General features: G+C 35.0%; 1 protein-coding gene across 1 annotated transcript; it reads left to right on the top strand.

The window, feature by feature from the left end:
- The first annotated feature begins 1,030 nt into the window (after window positions 1–1,030).
- LOC143236682 (uncharacterized) lies at window positions 1,031–11,000 on the top strand. The gene is made up of 4 exons (XM_076475094.1): window positions 1,031–1,144; window positions 2,132–2,345; window positions 4,225–4,367; window positions 10,433–11,000. The coding sequence occupies exons 1-4, from the start codon at window positions 1,034–1,036 to the stop codon at window positions 10,595–10,597; spliced, it is 633 nt and encodes a 210-aa protein (XP_076331209.1). The 5' UTR covers window positions 1,031–1,033; the 3' UTR covers window positions 10,598–11,000.
- The last annotated feature ends 4,920 nt before the right edge of the window (window positions 11,001–15,920 follow it).

Below are 15,920 nucleotides of genomic sequence, written 5' to 3'. Positions count from 1 at the left end.
GCTCCGAACCAAAAACCTTCAAATCAAATATGTTTTCAATGTCGAGAAAATTTTAAAGGCACGTAAGAGTGTAGAAAACTTACTTTTAGGCACTTACCTTTTTAGTTAAGATGGTTTTAGTACCAACTACTGCCGGTATAGAGTTAGTGAAAATAACTTCGTTTCTGATCGGATATTTCTTTTTTCGAACTTACCATATCTCCGGTAGATGTCAAAAATACCGTATCTTTCTATGAGCTCATTTAGCAACTAACTAACTGTGTTGACGAACATGAAATATAGTTCTGTTGTTGAGTAGAACTTAATATAGTTCTATTGTTAACAATCACTAAATTTAGTTGTGTCGTTAACAGGAGCTGAATATCATTTTATTTTTGACAAAAATGGAATATAATTCTATTGTTGACAAGACAGAATATAATTCTATTGTTGACAGAAGTTGAATATATTTTTATTGTTGACAGAAGCTATATATAGTTTTATTGTTAACAAACGCCGAATATAATTCTATTGTTGGCAGAAGTTGAATATAGTTTTATTGTTAACAAACGCCGAATATAATTCTATTGTTGGCAGAAGTTGAATATAGTTTTATTGTTAACAAACGCCGAATATAGTTCTATTTTTAACAATCACCGAATATAATTCTATTGTTGACAGAAGCTGAATATAGTTCTACTGTTGACAGAAATTGAATATAGTTCTATTGTTAACAAACACCGAATATAGTTCTAGTATTGACAGAAGCTGAATATAGCTCTATTGTTGCAAGAAGTTGCACATAGTTATATTGTTGAGAACTTAATATAATCATTGTGTTAATACATTCTGAAACTACCTCAGTAAATTAACTCTTGAGGATATAACCATAGAAATACTTCTGTTCTGACGAAAACATTCCCATTTCAAAACTTTATTGAGTATAATATTCAACAAAACAGGTGTTTCTTTTCAAAGTAATTTAATTTCTAAATGTATCCAGGATAGATTGTGTAATAACCATGATTTGGTTGATTATACTTGCAGCGAATTTATGGTGTTTGCAGGAGGCAGTTCCAGTAAAAAATATGAAACACACGTGATTGAAATTGACGACCTGTTTAATCTGTCTTCACCTGAAGAACCAGTGAAAGGAAAGATAGAGGTGACGTTTCTCTTTTTTTAACGTGAAGTTTTTTCATCTTTTCTAGTACAAAGTTTTGATATTCTACTGAAGATAAAAATTAATCCAACAAAATTTTAACAAAGCCCCAAGATACGAGTATTACAAGTACTTTCTTCAAAGCGTCGGTGGGGTGTAGCTTAGTGGTGAGCGTACCAGACTGTGAATTTGAAGAACCTTATTTGCGTATTAATACCGCAAAATCGCACTCCGTGCTTTGGTGCCATAGATGCGTTATAAGTGTAACAGCCAAGTCCCATTATTAGATTAGACTAGCCCAAGAATTAGCCCTAGGTACTGTTGATTAGCTGCCTTCTCTCTAGTTTGTCAGTTTAACACTAGTTCGGTTCTTACGGATAGCACGCATGTTGTTTTGAAAGAATATCCGGAAAAACAAAAGAATCTCGAAACCATAATTAGCTTTATTTTCTTACCCAAAGAAGTAAAAGTATTGAAAGTATTTAGGAGTTCATCTAGAAACCTAACACGATGATAAAAATACTTCATTGGCTATTATTGACATCCAACAATCCAGCTTCACTCTGTTCGTCAACAAACAGGAATGTTGATGCTCATGTGATACCTACTAAAAGCAACAAAAAGCAAGAAAACAACTAAACAAGAAAAGCCAATTAAAATAAAACCATCTGATTAGGATTCAAAAATCTATCAAACTTGTAATATTGCACTAGTAAATAGCCTATTAAGTAATAAATTTGAGAAAAGTATATTACAATAACATTTAATACATATTTCTGTTGTTAACAAGCACTGAATATAGTTCCATTGTTGAAAATAACTGAATATAATTCTATTGTTAACAAGCACTAAATATAGTTCTATTGTTGACAAGAACTGAATATATTTCTATCATTGTCATGTACTAAATACAGTACCGCTGTGAATGGTACTTAGAAAGGGAAAAATATATATACTGACTGAGTTCATTAAATATTTTACGATTTATAGAGCGATACGTCTCTTTCTGTAAAATTACGTCCGTACAGCCAGCCTATACAAATGTCTCCAGTTCATCTTAGCCGGCTTCAGGTCTATCCTCACAATACTGTAGCATCTTCAACATGTGGAAGTACCAGTCGCGTTGTCCCTTCCTATGTACTTGACATCAACACCCATGGTAAAATATGTCTACCAAGTTTTGGAGAATGCATATCTTATGAGGGTAAGAATAGACTAATTAAGAAAGTACCATATACGAGATAACACGTGTTTATTACCACCTGTTTCCAGTTAGAATAACTACGTATGTTACAATAGAGAGCTCTTGCAGATTACCATATGTTGATAAAACTGAGTTTATGTGCTTACCAAAGAGAGTCTCTTTGTTGTCATGTGTTTATACCTAGGGAATTTATTAGTCCTTTTAAAACTCTGCACAGTAACCTATATTAGTTTAGGAGTGTTAATAATGTTACGGTATTTCGCCTAGTTTGCTACACCAGACAATATATATTTAATATCTTATGATTATAGTTGGACTATTAAAGCATGCTATACTGGACAACACCTGTTTGTTACCACGTGTCCAAAGTTCACCAAGTATGTTTAATACATCAGATAACACCTGTTTGTTACCACGTGTTCATAGTTACCAAGTATGTTTGATACATCAGATAACACTTGTTTGTTATCACGTGTTCATAGTTACCAAGTGTGTATGATACATCAGATAACACTTGTTTGTTACCACGTGTTCATAGTTACCAAGTATGTTTGATACATCAGATAACACTTGTTTGTTACCACGTGTTTATAGATACCAAGTATGTCTGATACATCAGATAACACTTGTTTGTTATCACGTGTTCATAGTTACCAAGTATGTCTGATACATCAGATAACACTTGTTTGTTATCACGTGTTGATAGTTGACTAGTTGTGTATGATCGATTAAATAACATTTATTTGTTACCACATGTTCATAGTTACCAAGTATGTTTGATACATCAGATAACACTTGTTTGTTATCACGTGTTCATAGTTAACCAAGTATGTTTGATACATCAGATAACACTTGTTTGTTATCACGTGTTCATAGTTACCAAGTATGTTTGATACATCAGATAACACTTGTTTGTTATCACGTGTTCATAGTTACCAAGTATGTTTGATACATCAGATAACACTTGTTTGTTATCACGTGTTCATAGATACCAAGTATGTCTGAAACATCAGATAACACTTGTTTGTTATCACGTGTTCATAGTTACCAAGTATGTTTGATACATCAGATAACACTTGTTTGTTACCACGTGTTTATAGATACCAAGTATGTCTGAAACATCAGATAACACTTGTTTGTTATCACGTGTTCATAGTTACCAAGTGTGTATGATACATCAGATAACACTTGTTTCTTATCACGTGTTGATAGTTGACTTGTTGTGTATGATCGATTAAATAACATTTATTTGTTACCACATGTTCATAGTTGAACTAACACTTAGGTTAATCTGGTAAGCTTCTGTTTCTTGCTGGCAGATTACCATTTATATATACATATGTTACAATTCATGGATTATATGCTGAGACTGTTACAGTATTTCGTAGTTTAATCTGTGCATTGTCGTGTTATGTATGTTGTAATGTGTGATGGTTGGAAAATAAATGTGTTGATCCATTACAGTGAGTAGTAACACTTGATATTAGACATCTGAAGTGTAACATATTGTGTTATAAAAATATGTCATAATAATTTATAATTATTTTCCTCTAATAAAGATCTAATTTCACTGTAAATAAGGATTGTCCATGTTATATAAATCATGTTCCAGTAAATAAAAACATGTTATGGTAGCAATTAAACTTTCAACAAAATCACGTGTTTTGTATCGAGAACCAGCGATAATATTAATGTCACCTAATCACGTTTAGTTATAGGATAGACTCATTTGATCTTCTATTGTGTATTAATTCATTAGTGAAACTTTACAACGAATTAGGAAACAATTGACTTCAATGATAAGCTGAGTTCTCAACTTAAATAAAGTCATGTTTAATAACAGTGTTATTGAAGTGTCGATATAAATGATATTTTACAGTTCTGAACAACCCTAAGTGCTTTAATAAGTTATCTATAACGAATCAACGAGTAGCTACAAAAACTGGGAGCCTTCCTTTATGGGGACGTTCACAGTCAAGACCACTGTCCAGCGAGGATGACCACAGTGAACTGTTTACTGAAGTAAGTCTTAGCAACTTGAGTCTGTGAGCTCTTATAAAACAGTAAAGAGGTGTGACAACGTTGAATCTGTGATTATTTAGTAGAAAGTTATATAAATATACATTGATGCAACATTATAATGTATATATTATTCTTTAGGGAAGTATGTATGAGTGCTTGTTATACAAATATCTTGAATATGAATGCAGCGTATTGGTACGTATATGGATATGTAAATGTTTATTACACAATAACCTAAAGTAGGACTGTGTTCTTCTGATATATATATTTACACACGAATGTTTCTTGTACAATAATGACAAATAAGACAGTGTAGTCAGTGAAGGGTGATATAGATGTGGGACACTGTGGGATTGAGTACCCCCATCTCGCTCTCCTAATTTCTAGTTTTATATCTATTATTGTATTTTCTATTGCTATTCTTTTATTGTATTTCTTCATGCAAGACTGGCGAATAAAGGTTAAGACTGATAGACGGTGTATCCCCACCACAATGTGCGTCCTACTTCTTCAGTCGCCTCGAAATCTTAGGGTACATTTCACATTCCACATCATATCCTGTACCTTGAGATCATTTCAATTAGTATAGCGTTTTTTATTTTTTTTTATTTTTGTTTCGGCGTGTTTTTGATTGTAACAACCCAATACACACACATATATATATATAATGTTTATTGCACAATAATTTGAACCAGAACTGTGGTCTTCTGGTATATATATTTATATGCCAATGCACAATAACAAAAACTAAGACCACAACTTCTGGTATACACTTACACGAATAATTTTATCGCACAAAGACGTACAATAGATTTATACAGGTTAGGCATATTATTTCACAATAGTTTGAAGTATAGATATAGTGTTATTGTAAAACTATTGCTGGACAATACTGTTCACTCCATAGTAATCTGTGGTCTATGAAAAGCAAGCCCATTGTTGGCTCATACTTTAACATGAGTTATGATAAAACACTAGTTTTTTGCAACTTCTTGGAATCTGGAACAGAACAATTTTCCCATCATGAAGCATATATATTTATCCATAAAATTAAATAGTTTGTGGGGTAAAGAGGAAAAAAAAAAGAATCGTGTTATGCTACTTACTGGTGAAGGACATAAGTGACAAAGCTGGAGATATAATAAAGAATACCAGCAGAAACAGTAGTGCTTGTAGGGGCTAATGATGTAGTGAAACGTTGGTCAGAAGAGCTAATTACTGAGTACAAGGGGTTGAGATGAGACGAATCTAGGGCTAAATAATAGGCTTCGATTAATATGTTATGATGAGCAGATTGGCTGATTGGACTTCTGGGATTAGTTCAGTGAAAGAAAAAAGGTTCTTGGAATGAATGGTTTACATTTAAATAGTGTAGGGATTGACCTGTTTGCAAAGGCTATTAAGTCATCTGTAAGGAAAGTTTTAAACTACGATTAGACAGTGGTGACAGCCAGAAAAATTAAATGTAAAAATTATCAGAGGCAGAGAAAAGGCTTAACATAGGAAAAGAATACAGAAATAGTTATTAGAATAGGCTTAGTTATTACGATTGTGATCCCACAAGTATAATAGAATAAAATAAATGATATCAGTGCGTTAGGAGTTTGTTGTACTAGAAATAACTCAAACATTGTTAAATATAGATGGTTTTGATGACATGGTTAAAGACTATTTAATATGGATAGAGTACTGAAGAGAGGTGGAAGAATGGCTTTATATGTAAAGTGTGAGTTACATCTGGTTCAAGTTGAGAATATTAAAGATAATAATAAGAAAATTGAATCTGTTTGGGTTTCTATTGGTGGATATAAAGGGAACTTGTTACAGACCACCAGATGATACTGATGAAATTAACAAGAAACCTTACAATGAAATTAAGCTATCAGCTGTTCCAGAAGTCATCATGTCATAATTATGATGATTTTAAATTTAGACTTATAGGTTGGGAAATGTTAGAGTCAAACCATGATGTTTTACAAAAACTGTTCAAAATGGCCCTCTTCGCTAGTTAATCAAGGAACCTACTATAAACAACGTTATATTATATTTATTGTTAACTTCAAATGCAAAAATATTCATGACAATAGAAACTGGGACACATATTGGTGTAAATTATCATTGTTGTATTAGTTTAGATTTTTTGTTGTATATATAGATAAGGAATATGATATTTTGGTTACAAAATTCAAAAAGCAAATTTGGAAGGAACGTGACAAGAATTTTCTCCTTTGATTGGGCATCTGAGATACTTGGATACACTGACAAGACGTGGAGAATTTTTTAGGGATAATTTTTAAAAAATATTCAAAGTAAATATAATCCGTATAGAAATAAAAAAGGTAGTTGGAAGTGCAAGGCCAGGTTGGCTTACAGAAAGTTTAAGATGAAATTAAAGAAAAACATCATAAAATTGAAAAATTTATGTTTACTGGTATGACAGAAGATACAGAAGATAACAGAAAATCAAGCAAGAAACAGGATATTGACAGCAAGTTGGTGAAACAGGAGATCGACAGCAAGTTGGTGGAACAGGAGATTGACACCAAGTTAGTGAAACAGGAGATTGACACCAAGCTGGTGAAACAGGAGATTGACACCAAGCTGGGGAAACAGGAGATTGACACCAAGCTGGTGAAACAGGAGATTGACATCAAGTTAGTGAAACAGGAGATTGACACCAAGCTGGTGAAACAGGAGATTCACACCAAGTTGTTGAAACAAGAAATTGACACCAAGCTGGTGAAACAGGAGATTGACATCAAGTTAGTGAAACAGAAGATTGAAACCAAGCTGGTGAAACAGGAGATTGACATCAAGTTAGTGAAACAGAAGATTGACACCAAGGTGGTGAAACAGGAGATTGACATCAAGTTAGTGAAACAGAAGATTGACACCAAGGTGGTGAAACAGGAGATTGACACCAAGTTAGTGAAACAGGAGATTGACACCAAGGTGGTGAAACAGGAGATTGACATCAAGTTAGTGAAACAGGAGATTGACACCAAGGTGGTGAAACAGGAGATTGACACCAAGCTGGTGAAACAGAAGATTGACATCAAGGTGGTGAAACAGAAGATTGACAAGGTGGTTAAACAGGAGATTGACACCAAGCTGGTGAAACAGAAGATTGACACCAAGGTGGTGAAACAGGAGATTGACATCAAGTTAGTGAAACAGGAGATTGACACCAAGGTGGTGAAACAGGAGATTGACACCAAGTTAGTGAAACAGGAGATTGACACCAAGCTGGTGAAACAGGAGATTGACACCAAGCTGGTGAAACAGGAGATTGACACCAAGTTAGTGAAACAGGAAATTGACACCAAGCTGGTGAAACAAGAGATTGACACCAAGGTGGTGAAACAGGAGATTGACACTAAGGTGGTGAAACAGGAGATTGACACCAAACTGGTGAAACAGGAGATTGACCCAAATGTATTAGAAAAGTTGGTGAAACAGGAAATTAACACCAAATGTATTAGAAAAGTTGGTGAAACAGGAGATTGACACCAAATGTATTAGAAAAGTTGTCTGAAAATGTAAAAATTAACAGTAAGGATTTCTTTAAATACATTAAGTGTGAACAAGATGTTAGAATTGGTGTAGAGATGATAAACGAACACTTATATTTGGTGATTATGATATAGCTGTGTTTTAAATTTTACTTTTTCTTCGGTTTTTACCAATGGAAATTTAAACAGAATTCTACATGATAAGGCTTCTGGGCCAGATAATATTTTCCCAAAGGGTTTGAAGGAGGTTGAAGATTGGATATGTAAGCCACTTGCTACTATTTCTTTTGTCAGTCCTTGAATAGTGGGCAGGTACTAGAAGACTGGAAGTTAGCTAATATAATTCCCTTTTTTCGAGGGAGGTAATAAAATTTGTCCCAGCAGTTAAAGACCTATTAGTCTTACATTAGATGTGGGAAAACTTTAGAAGGTCTGTTAAGAGATGCTTAGTCATTTAACAAAGTTTAGAATTTTATTGGATGGTTAAAATGGTGTCACGGAGGGGAAATCTTGAACTACAAAGCTTTTTACATTCTTTGACAAGGTTACTGTTTAGGTAAATGACTGTAATATAGATTTTGATATATCTAGATTTAAAGAATGCATTTAACAAGGTGTCATGTAGAAGACTTGTAAAAACCTTATCTTAATCAGCGTGTGAGATAAGTTAGAAAATTAGATAGAAGAGTGGATGGATGGAAGAAAACAGAGGGTTGTTAAAAATGGAGTTCAGTCAAAGTGTATTTATGCCGCAAGTAGGGTTCCTCAGGGCTCAGTTTTAAAACATTTGTTCTTTTTTATTTACATCAATGACATTGATGAAGGAATAGTGAAAAAATTATTTAAAATTGCAGATGATATCAAGGTCTTGGATGTTTCTAGTTGTTAAGAGGATGCTGCTTATTTACGAAAGGATTTGGATCATTTAGTGAATTGGGTAAATAATTAACAGATGGATTTCAATTATAAGAAATGCAAGATAGTTCATATGGGCTACCATAATTTGAATTACAAGTGTAATTTGGATTGGAATAACCTCAACAGTGTTACGAAAGAAAGAGTTCCTGGTGTAAAAGTTGATCAGTCCATAAGGCCATCCAAGCAGAATGCTGTTGCTAGTGGTACGGCAAATAGGAATTTAGGCTGTGTCCAGAAAAACATTGAATACAAGCCTAAAGATGTTATAATTTCATTGTATAAGCTACTGGTTAGGCCACATTTAGAACATTCTGTTACATCTTCGGCTTCTTAGGAAAGGATTCAAAGAAGGGTTACTAGAATGGAGCCTGCAATGGAAGGGGTTGTCATATCAAGAGAGGTTGAAATCTTTCAAATTGATTTTGTTTGAAAAAGAAGTTAGTGGTTATCTCATTGAAATGTTAAAGATTGTAAAAGGAATTGATAATAATAATGCATCATCTTTTCGTATTCAACAGTGAGAATAGTAGAGAAAAACATAAATTATAACAGGGTTAGAGTCATCTTGAAATAATACAGAGTTGTTGGCTTTTGGAATGGGTTCACTTCTGATGTTGTAGAGACAGTAAGTTTAATTAAGTTTACGAAAAGGCTTGATAAGTATGTTTATAATTCATTATTTTTATTTAGCTTAGAGATATTGTTCCAAAAAATTAGATTATGTTATAATGATTTCAAAGTACCACGATTTATACGATTCAGTTGTTACTATTGTGTTGCAAAGTTTAATACAAAAACATGTCGTTGTACAATTTAAATATTTCAATTAGAAAAGAGCTACATGACTATATTTTACACTGTGAAAATAACAATTATCCTGTCTCAATATCTGGTTTGTTTTGAATTTCGCGTAAAGCTGCACGAGGGCTATCTGCGTTAGCCGTCCCTAATTTAGCAATGTAAGACTAGAGTGAAGGCAGCTAGTTATCAACATCCACCGCCAACTCTTGGGCTCCTCTTTTACCAACGAATAGTGAGATTGACCATCACATTATAACACCCCCGCGGCTGAAAGGAGGAGCACATTTGGTGCAACGGAGATTCGAACCCGCGACCTTTAGCTTACGAGTCGAACGCCTTAACCACCTAGCCATGCCGGGCTTTCACTAAATGATTTTGAGGTTTAATATTTTGTTTGATTTATAATCTATCATACTTTGCTGTAAAGCTTTTTCTTATATCAAAAAATATTTTATGTTTAGTGAATCCTCAGATTATGAGTATATTAGTTGACACCTTTATGGTTATATGAACTTCATTCCAAAACCAATTTTAATGGTTAAAACCTGAAATGTTGTGTTATTACATCCGTAATTTATAATTTATATTGTAAAATACGTTTACCATAGTATAAAGCTGTGTTATAGTATAATAAGACTGATCAAGAGTAAGACAGTTTATAAGTTCTTAAGTTTCCAAAACATAAACCAGATGTGCAACTAAAAATTACACTGGGTTTACGTTCTCTCGTAAGCAACACTTTACGTGAGTGAGCCTGGAAACACACATAAAATAGCATAGAAATGTTATTTGTGTTCGCTTTACTAATTTTATGACTTATTTTTATTACGTCAGGTGATCTTTACCAAGAAGAGAAAAAATCGGATGAGAAACGACAGTGCTGCCGCCATAGCCCTTAACAGAAGCATGGTTTCTTTTCCACATCTGAAACAGAAAGACACGTCGTCTTCAGAGGATAACGAAACTGTTGTTGTCTACAACGAGCGAACGTCATTGTGAACTGGTGAAAGAGAACTTCTCATTGGACCTTTCAAGTCTTCATATTTGGTTTTGGTTTCTTTATTTTATGATCACGTGCTGATGGTACAACCAAATTTTCTCCATCTCTTTGGCTATTTAAGAGGTTCTAGACAAAAAATATTAATTTAATTTCAACCACTAACACAATGAAATATTTGCTTATAACAGTAAGTATTATTTGGTCATATAGTAAGAGTTAAAGAGAGTTTATATAGGCCAAGTATGGTTAGATGATTAAAGCACTCGACTCGTAATCCGAGGGTTTGAATCCCCGTTATACCGAACATGCCCGCCCTTTCAGCCGTGGGAGCGTTATAATGTGACTGTCAATTTCACTATTCTTCGGTAAAAGAGTAGCCCAAGAGTTGGCGGTGGGTGTTGATAACTAGCTGCCTTCTCTCTAGTCTTACACTGCTAAATTAGGGACGGCTAGCGCAGATAGCCCTCGTGTAGCTTTGCGCAAAATTCAAAACAAACCAATAGATAAATTCTATTATTATTTCAGAGAGCGGAAAAGTTTGAAAACTCCATGCATAGTTATTAAAATGGAGAAGAAAATTAGTTACATGCTATTTAATTTTCTCTAATTACGAGAATAGTGTACATGTATAGGCAAAATAAACGACAAAGTCAATTGAAAAAATCGTGAGTTTGTGGTTAATAGTTAATCCAGTACGTTCTCAATCATTCTTGGATGTCTTTACAACAATTGTAGTACCAATGTTTCGGTCGTAGTGAATACGCACGGGTGCTAATGCACTTAGGTTTTCTTTGCCCAAGGAACATCGCAAGGCACTAAAACTGCCTTCAGGTTGGCAGGAGGTAACAGGTATAACCACAGGAAATTTTTAGCAAACTCTGAATATTTGGGTCTCCTCACAATGATCCGTAACTATGACGGTTTTTGTTGTATTTCTTTCTCAAATCCGAACCCTTCTATTTGCTAATTTCATTGTGTGTACAGTCTTTTAAAATTACTTGGCACAAGTACCAGTTGTTTTAACATTATTCAGATTGACTCGGATAACTGTGTATTTGGTTTTGTCATTGGGAGGTTTTCTTTGTTTGTTTGTTTTGAATTTCGCACAAAGCTACTCGAGGGCTATCTGTGCTAGCCGTCCCTAATTTAGCAGTGTAAGACTAGAGGGAAGGCAGCTAGTCATCACCACCCACAGCCAACTCTTGGGCTACTTTTTTACCAATGAATAGTGGGATTGACCGTCACATTATAACGCCACCACGGCTGAAAGGGCGAGCATGTTTGGCGCGACCGGGATGCGAACCCGCGACCCTCAAATTACGAGTCGCACGCCTTAACACGCTTGGCCATGCCGGGCCCATTGGGAGGTCAAGGGATGGAAGAACATTAATCGTGAAGTAATGGTTTGTATGAGTTTCTCCGGTCACATTATCTCGGTGAATCTGTCGCTTAGCATCTCTCATGTCGACCTGTAGACCCTCAACTGTGAGGCCAAACGTATCAGCACGTATTAGTGTATACTCTTCCTTTATATCTTCCGCTAATAAAGTTGTCTCAGATGTGTTATCGGCCTCTTTCTGTTTGTTTGTTTTTGACTTTCGCGCAAAACTACACCAGCTGGCCGTCCCAGTGTAAGACTAGGAGGAAGACAACTTGTCATCACCACCCACCGCCAACTCTTGAGCTAATCTTTAACCAACGAATACTGGGATTCACCGTCATGTTATAACGCCCTTACGGCTGAAAGGGCGAGCATGTTTGGTGTCTTTCTGTAGTAAAACTGTCCAATCGAGAGAGATGTTTGTAAGCTACCAGGAATGTGAATGTAACAAGAGACTTGTTGCTACAATTACAGTTACAAGTTTCATCCAGAAATTGGTTAGGTTCTTCATCCAAGACACACAAACAGTGATCTCCAGGTATTTTGTTATGTTATAATACGACTGATAAAAATGCTTGTACGCCTCGTGGCTTACAGCCGTTCCAGCTGTACTTATCTTCAATACTGGTTTCCTTCTCGAGCTATTAAACGAAACGCAAGTGAACGTATGCCGCTAGAAATCGGGTCGCAATGCCCACAATGGGCAGAGCACAGATAGCCCTTTTTGTAGCTTTGCACTTAACTACAAACAAACAATTAAATGGAACATGTGTTTCGACCACGTTTTTCAGCGATGCTTTACGTTTTGGGCACTTGTTAACAAACATAGACTGATCTTTCAATTTGTCAAGTTTATTACGTGGATAAGTCCACAAGGTTGCACGTTCACTAAAGTTAAAACATAACTATTGTAGTGGACACTGCTAAACGAAACACTACTCTCACTGCCCCATATTCATATTCCCGGCCTCTTATCTAGTGTATTTGGATCACTAACTCACCCAGTAATTTTAAAATGAAATGTGCGATCACTTTTATAGCTCCAGTTAATGGAATTAAACTGACGAGGTCTTCCCACAAACAACTAACACTAACAACAAACCTGGAACTGATTAATATTTAGTCTTCATTCTAGGTCACAAACAACTAACACTAACAACAAACCTGGAACTGATTAATATTTAGTCTTCATTCTAGGTCACAAACAACTAACACTAACAACAAACCTGGAACTGATTAATATTTAGTCTTCATTCTAGGCGACAAACAACTGACACTAACAACAAACATGGAACTGATCAATATTTAGTCTTCATTCAAGGCCACAAACAACTAACACTAACAACAAACCTGGAACTGATTAATATTTCGTCTTCATTCTAGGTCACAAACAACTAATACTAAGAAGAAACCTGGAACTGATCAATATTTAGTCTTCATTCTAGGCCACAAACAACTGACACTAACAACAAACCTGGAATTGATTATTATTTAGTCTTCATTCTAGGTCACAAACAACTAACACTAACAACAAACCTGGAACTGATCAATATTTAGTCTTCATTCTAGGTCACAAACAACTAACACTAACAACAAACCTGGAACTGATTAATATTTAGTCTTCATTCTAGGTCACAAACGACTAACACTAACAACAAACCTGGAAGTGATTAATATTTAGTCTTCATTCTAGGTCGTTACTTTATCCGTCAAAACAGAGAATAATTTGGTCTTTCGAATTCTCCTAACAATTTCTGGCTGACTGATTTATTTTCCAATTATCAAAATTATTCTATTCTGGACCAACGGTCACAAGTACGTTGTATTCGTATGTGCAGGTTTATTCAGGTGTGACATCAGAAGAAATTCTCAGCAATCCTAAAGTTAATGAGAATTTCTTCCTGGTTCACATTTTCTGAATCTCCTCTAAGCGCCATAATTAATTCTTACAAAATATCATTTTCTCAATAATACAAGTCATAACCAGTTTAATTTTCTTAATGAGATCCTCTTTGTTCTTACACATGAATTCTGGTTCGTATACTTGTTTTTCATCAGTAACATTTATAAACGTCTCCAAATCAACAACAGCCCCAAAATGCGGTACGATCTGTGAGTTTGAAACGCATTCGAACGTCAGGTCCACTTGGTACACGGCTGATTCACTAAACGACCGTGTTCTATATATGTTTATTTTTAGCAAATAAAAAACATTGAGTTTAAATAATACCGACAAATTCGTAGCTGTAATCAATCCATATGTATTGGACTCTTCCCTTTATTGTATCCATATGTATTGGACTCTTCCCTTTATTGTAATTGAACTAAATAAAGGCTGAGGCCATCAACATACACTGTGTGCCGTATTTGTTTCCACGTGACTTTTCAGCAAGTGATATCTTTGCGCATCAGTAACTGAAGGTACAACTTGAATTTCACCCTCTGACATCATTGCATTGACTAGATGATCTATATTATCAAACAGTCTTTGATTATCTCCAGGACCGCTATATTAAACTGGACAACCCTTTTCGTTAGCGGCATTTTGGTGTTCATCACAGTTTCTTACGAATGGATTATTTCTGGGCTTGTCAACTTGTCAATGCATGCTTCCTCAGGAGCCCCTGTAAAAAAAAAGTCTTAACTTGCTGTTTTAGGCCTTCATGGTTTTACCTCCTTTTGGACGATGGTTTACGTTTAACAACAAAACAAATACATGCATGACATGCGGCTCATACAGTATGGAGCAGACAGGCCTATCTACTCCGATCATCGTAACAATGTAATAATGTACACAGCATATGACGACGCCACACACGTTCTTTCATTGTTATTTTTTGTTTGTTAAAAGTAATGAAATAAAACAGAAAAGCACGAAAAACAAATTTGATATTTGTTATATTTATAATAAACGTTAATATTTATTTAGTTATATTTTAGAAACACAAATGATCTATGTCTGTCTTAGATAATTCAGCCTCAGTTACATTCATATTCAATTATGCATGACATAATACTATTGACTGTGACCGGCAGGGTCAGGTGGTTAAGGCACTCGACTCGTAATCCGAAAGTCGTGGGTTCGAGACCCAGTCACACCAAATATGCGCGCCCTTTCAGCCGTGGGGGCGTTATAATGTGACGGTAAATCCTACTATTCATTGGTAAAAGAGTAGCCCAAGAGTTGGCGGTGGGTGGCGATGACTAGCTGCCTTCCCTCTAGTCTTACAACTGCTAAATTAGAGATGGCTAGCGCAGATACCCCTCGTGTAGCTTTGCACGAAGTTCAAAACAATCTTGTTAGATATAACATTCATTGTCACGGTTTTATGTATACGAGTGCTCCGAGAATTCTTTTACAGTAGATGCCTGTGACGTGTTGGCGATAAATTTGAATAATAAACAGACAGCACACCCTCCACTTGTTTTAAAATAATGTTTTCAAAATAAGTTAAACTACGTACCAAAAATCCTTATGCAGTAGTTATCACAGTTATATTTCAAACTCTAAATAGTTCTTTTTGTCAATAGTACATTTAGGCTAATTCAGTTAATTTAGAATCCAATTGACAAGACAAAGTACTTTTTTCTGCTCTTATTACAATAGTATGAATAAATAATTCACTAACAGAAGTTACGCTAAAATAACAGTCGCATTATATTTGGGATTATGTCGTATCATGAGAACTACGAGTGGCATGTATGCTCTATTTATATTCAGCCACTATGTCAGGTTAGACGTTCAACTGGTACAACACACACACACACACATATATATGGTACCCAAAAACGTTCTTGTTCATCAACTTTGCTCCAAAAAGTGTGGTATTTAGGTATCTTTACCTTATATGAATGTTTTCCTTCGTGAAACTGTAACATATTTTCCACAGATGTAGCAGAAAGTGTTTAAGCGTTTTCTGCACTTTCAGACTTTACTTGAA

The sequence above is a fragment of the Tachypleus tridentatus genome, chromosome 2, assembly GCF_004210375.1.
Source record: "Tachypleus tridentatus isolate NWPU-2018 chromosome 2, ASM421037v1, whole genome shotgun sequence".
NCBI classification, from domain to species: Eukaryota; Metazoa; Arthropoda; class Merostomata; order Xiphosura; family Limulidae; genus Tachypleus; species Tachypleus tridentatus.
This window is presented reverse-complemented; position numbering and strand designations above follow the sequence as displayed.

Coding starts and splice junctions, on each gene's coding strand:
- LOC143236682 (XM_076475094.1), top strand. CDS start 1,034: ATGGTGTTTGCAGGAGGCAGTTCCAGTAAAAAATATGAAACACACGTG. Junction 1,145..2,131: donor CAGTGAAAGGAAAGATAGAG/GTGACGTTTCTC, acceptor TACGATTTATAG/AGCGATACGTCTCTTTCTGT. Junction 4,368..10,432: donor ACAGTGAACTGTTTACTGAA/GTAAGTCTTAGC, acceptor TTATTACGTCAG/GTGATCTTTACCAAGAAGAG.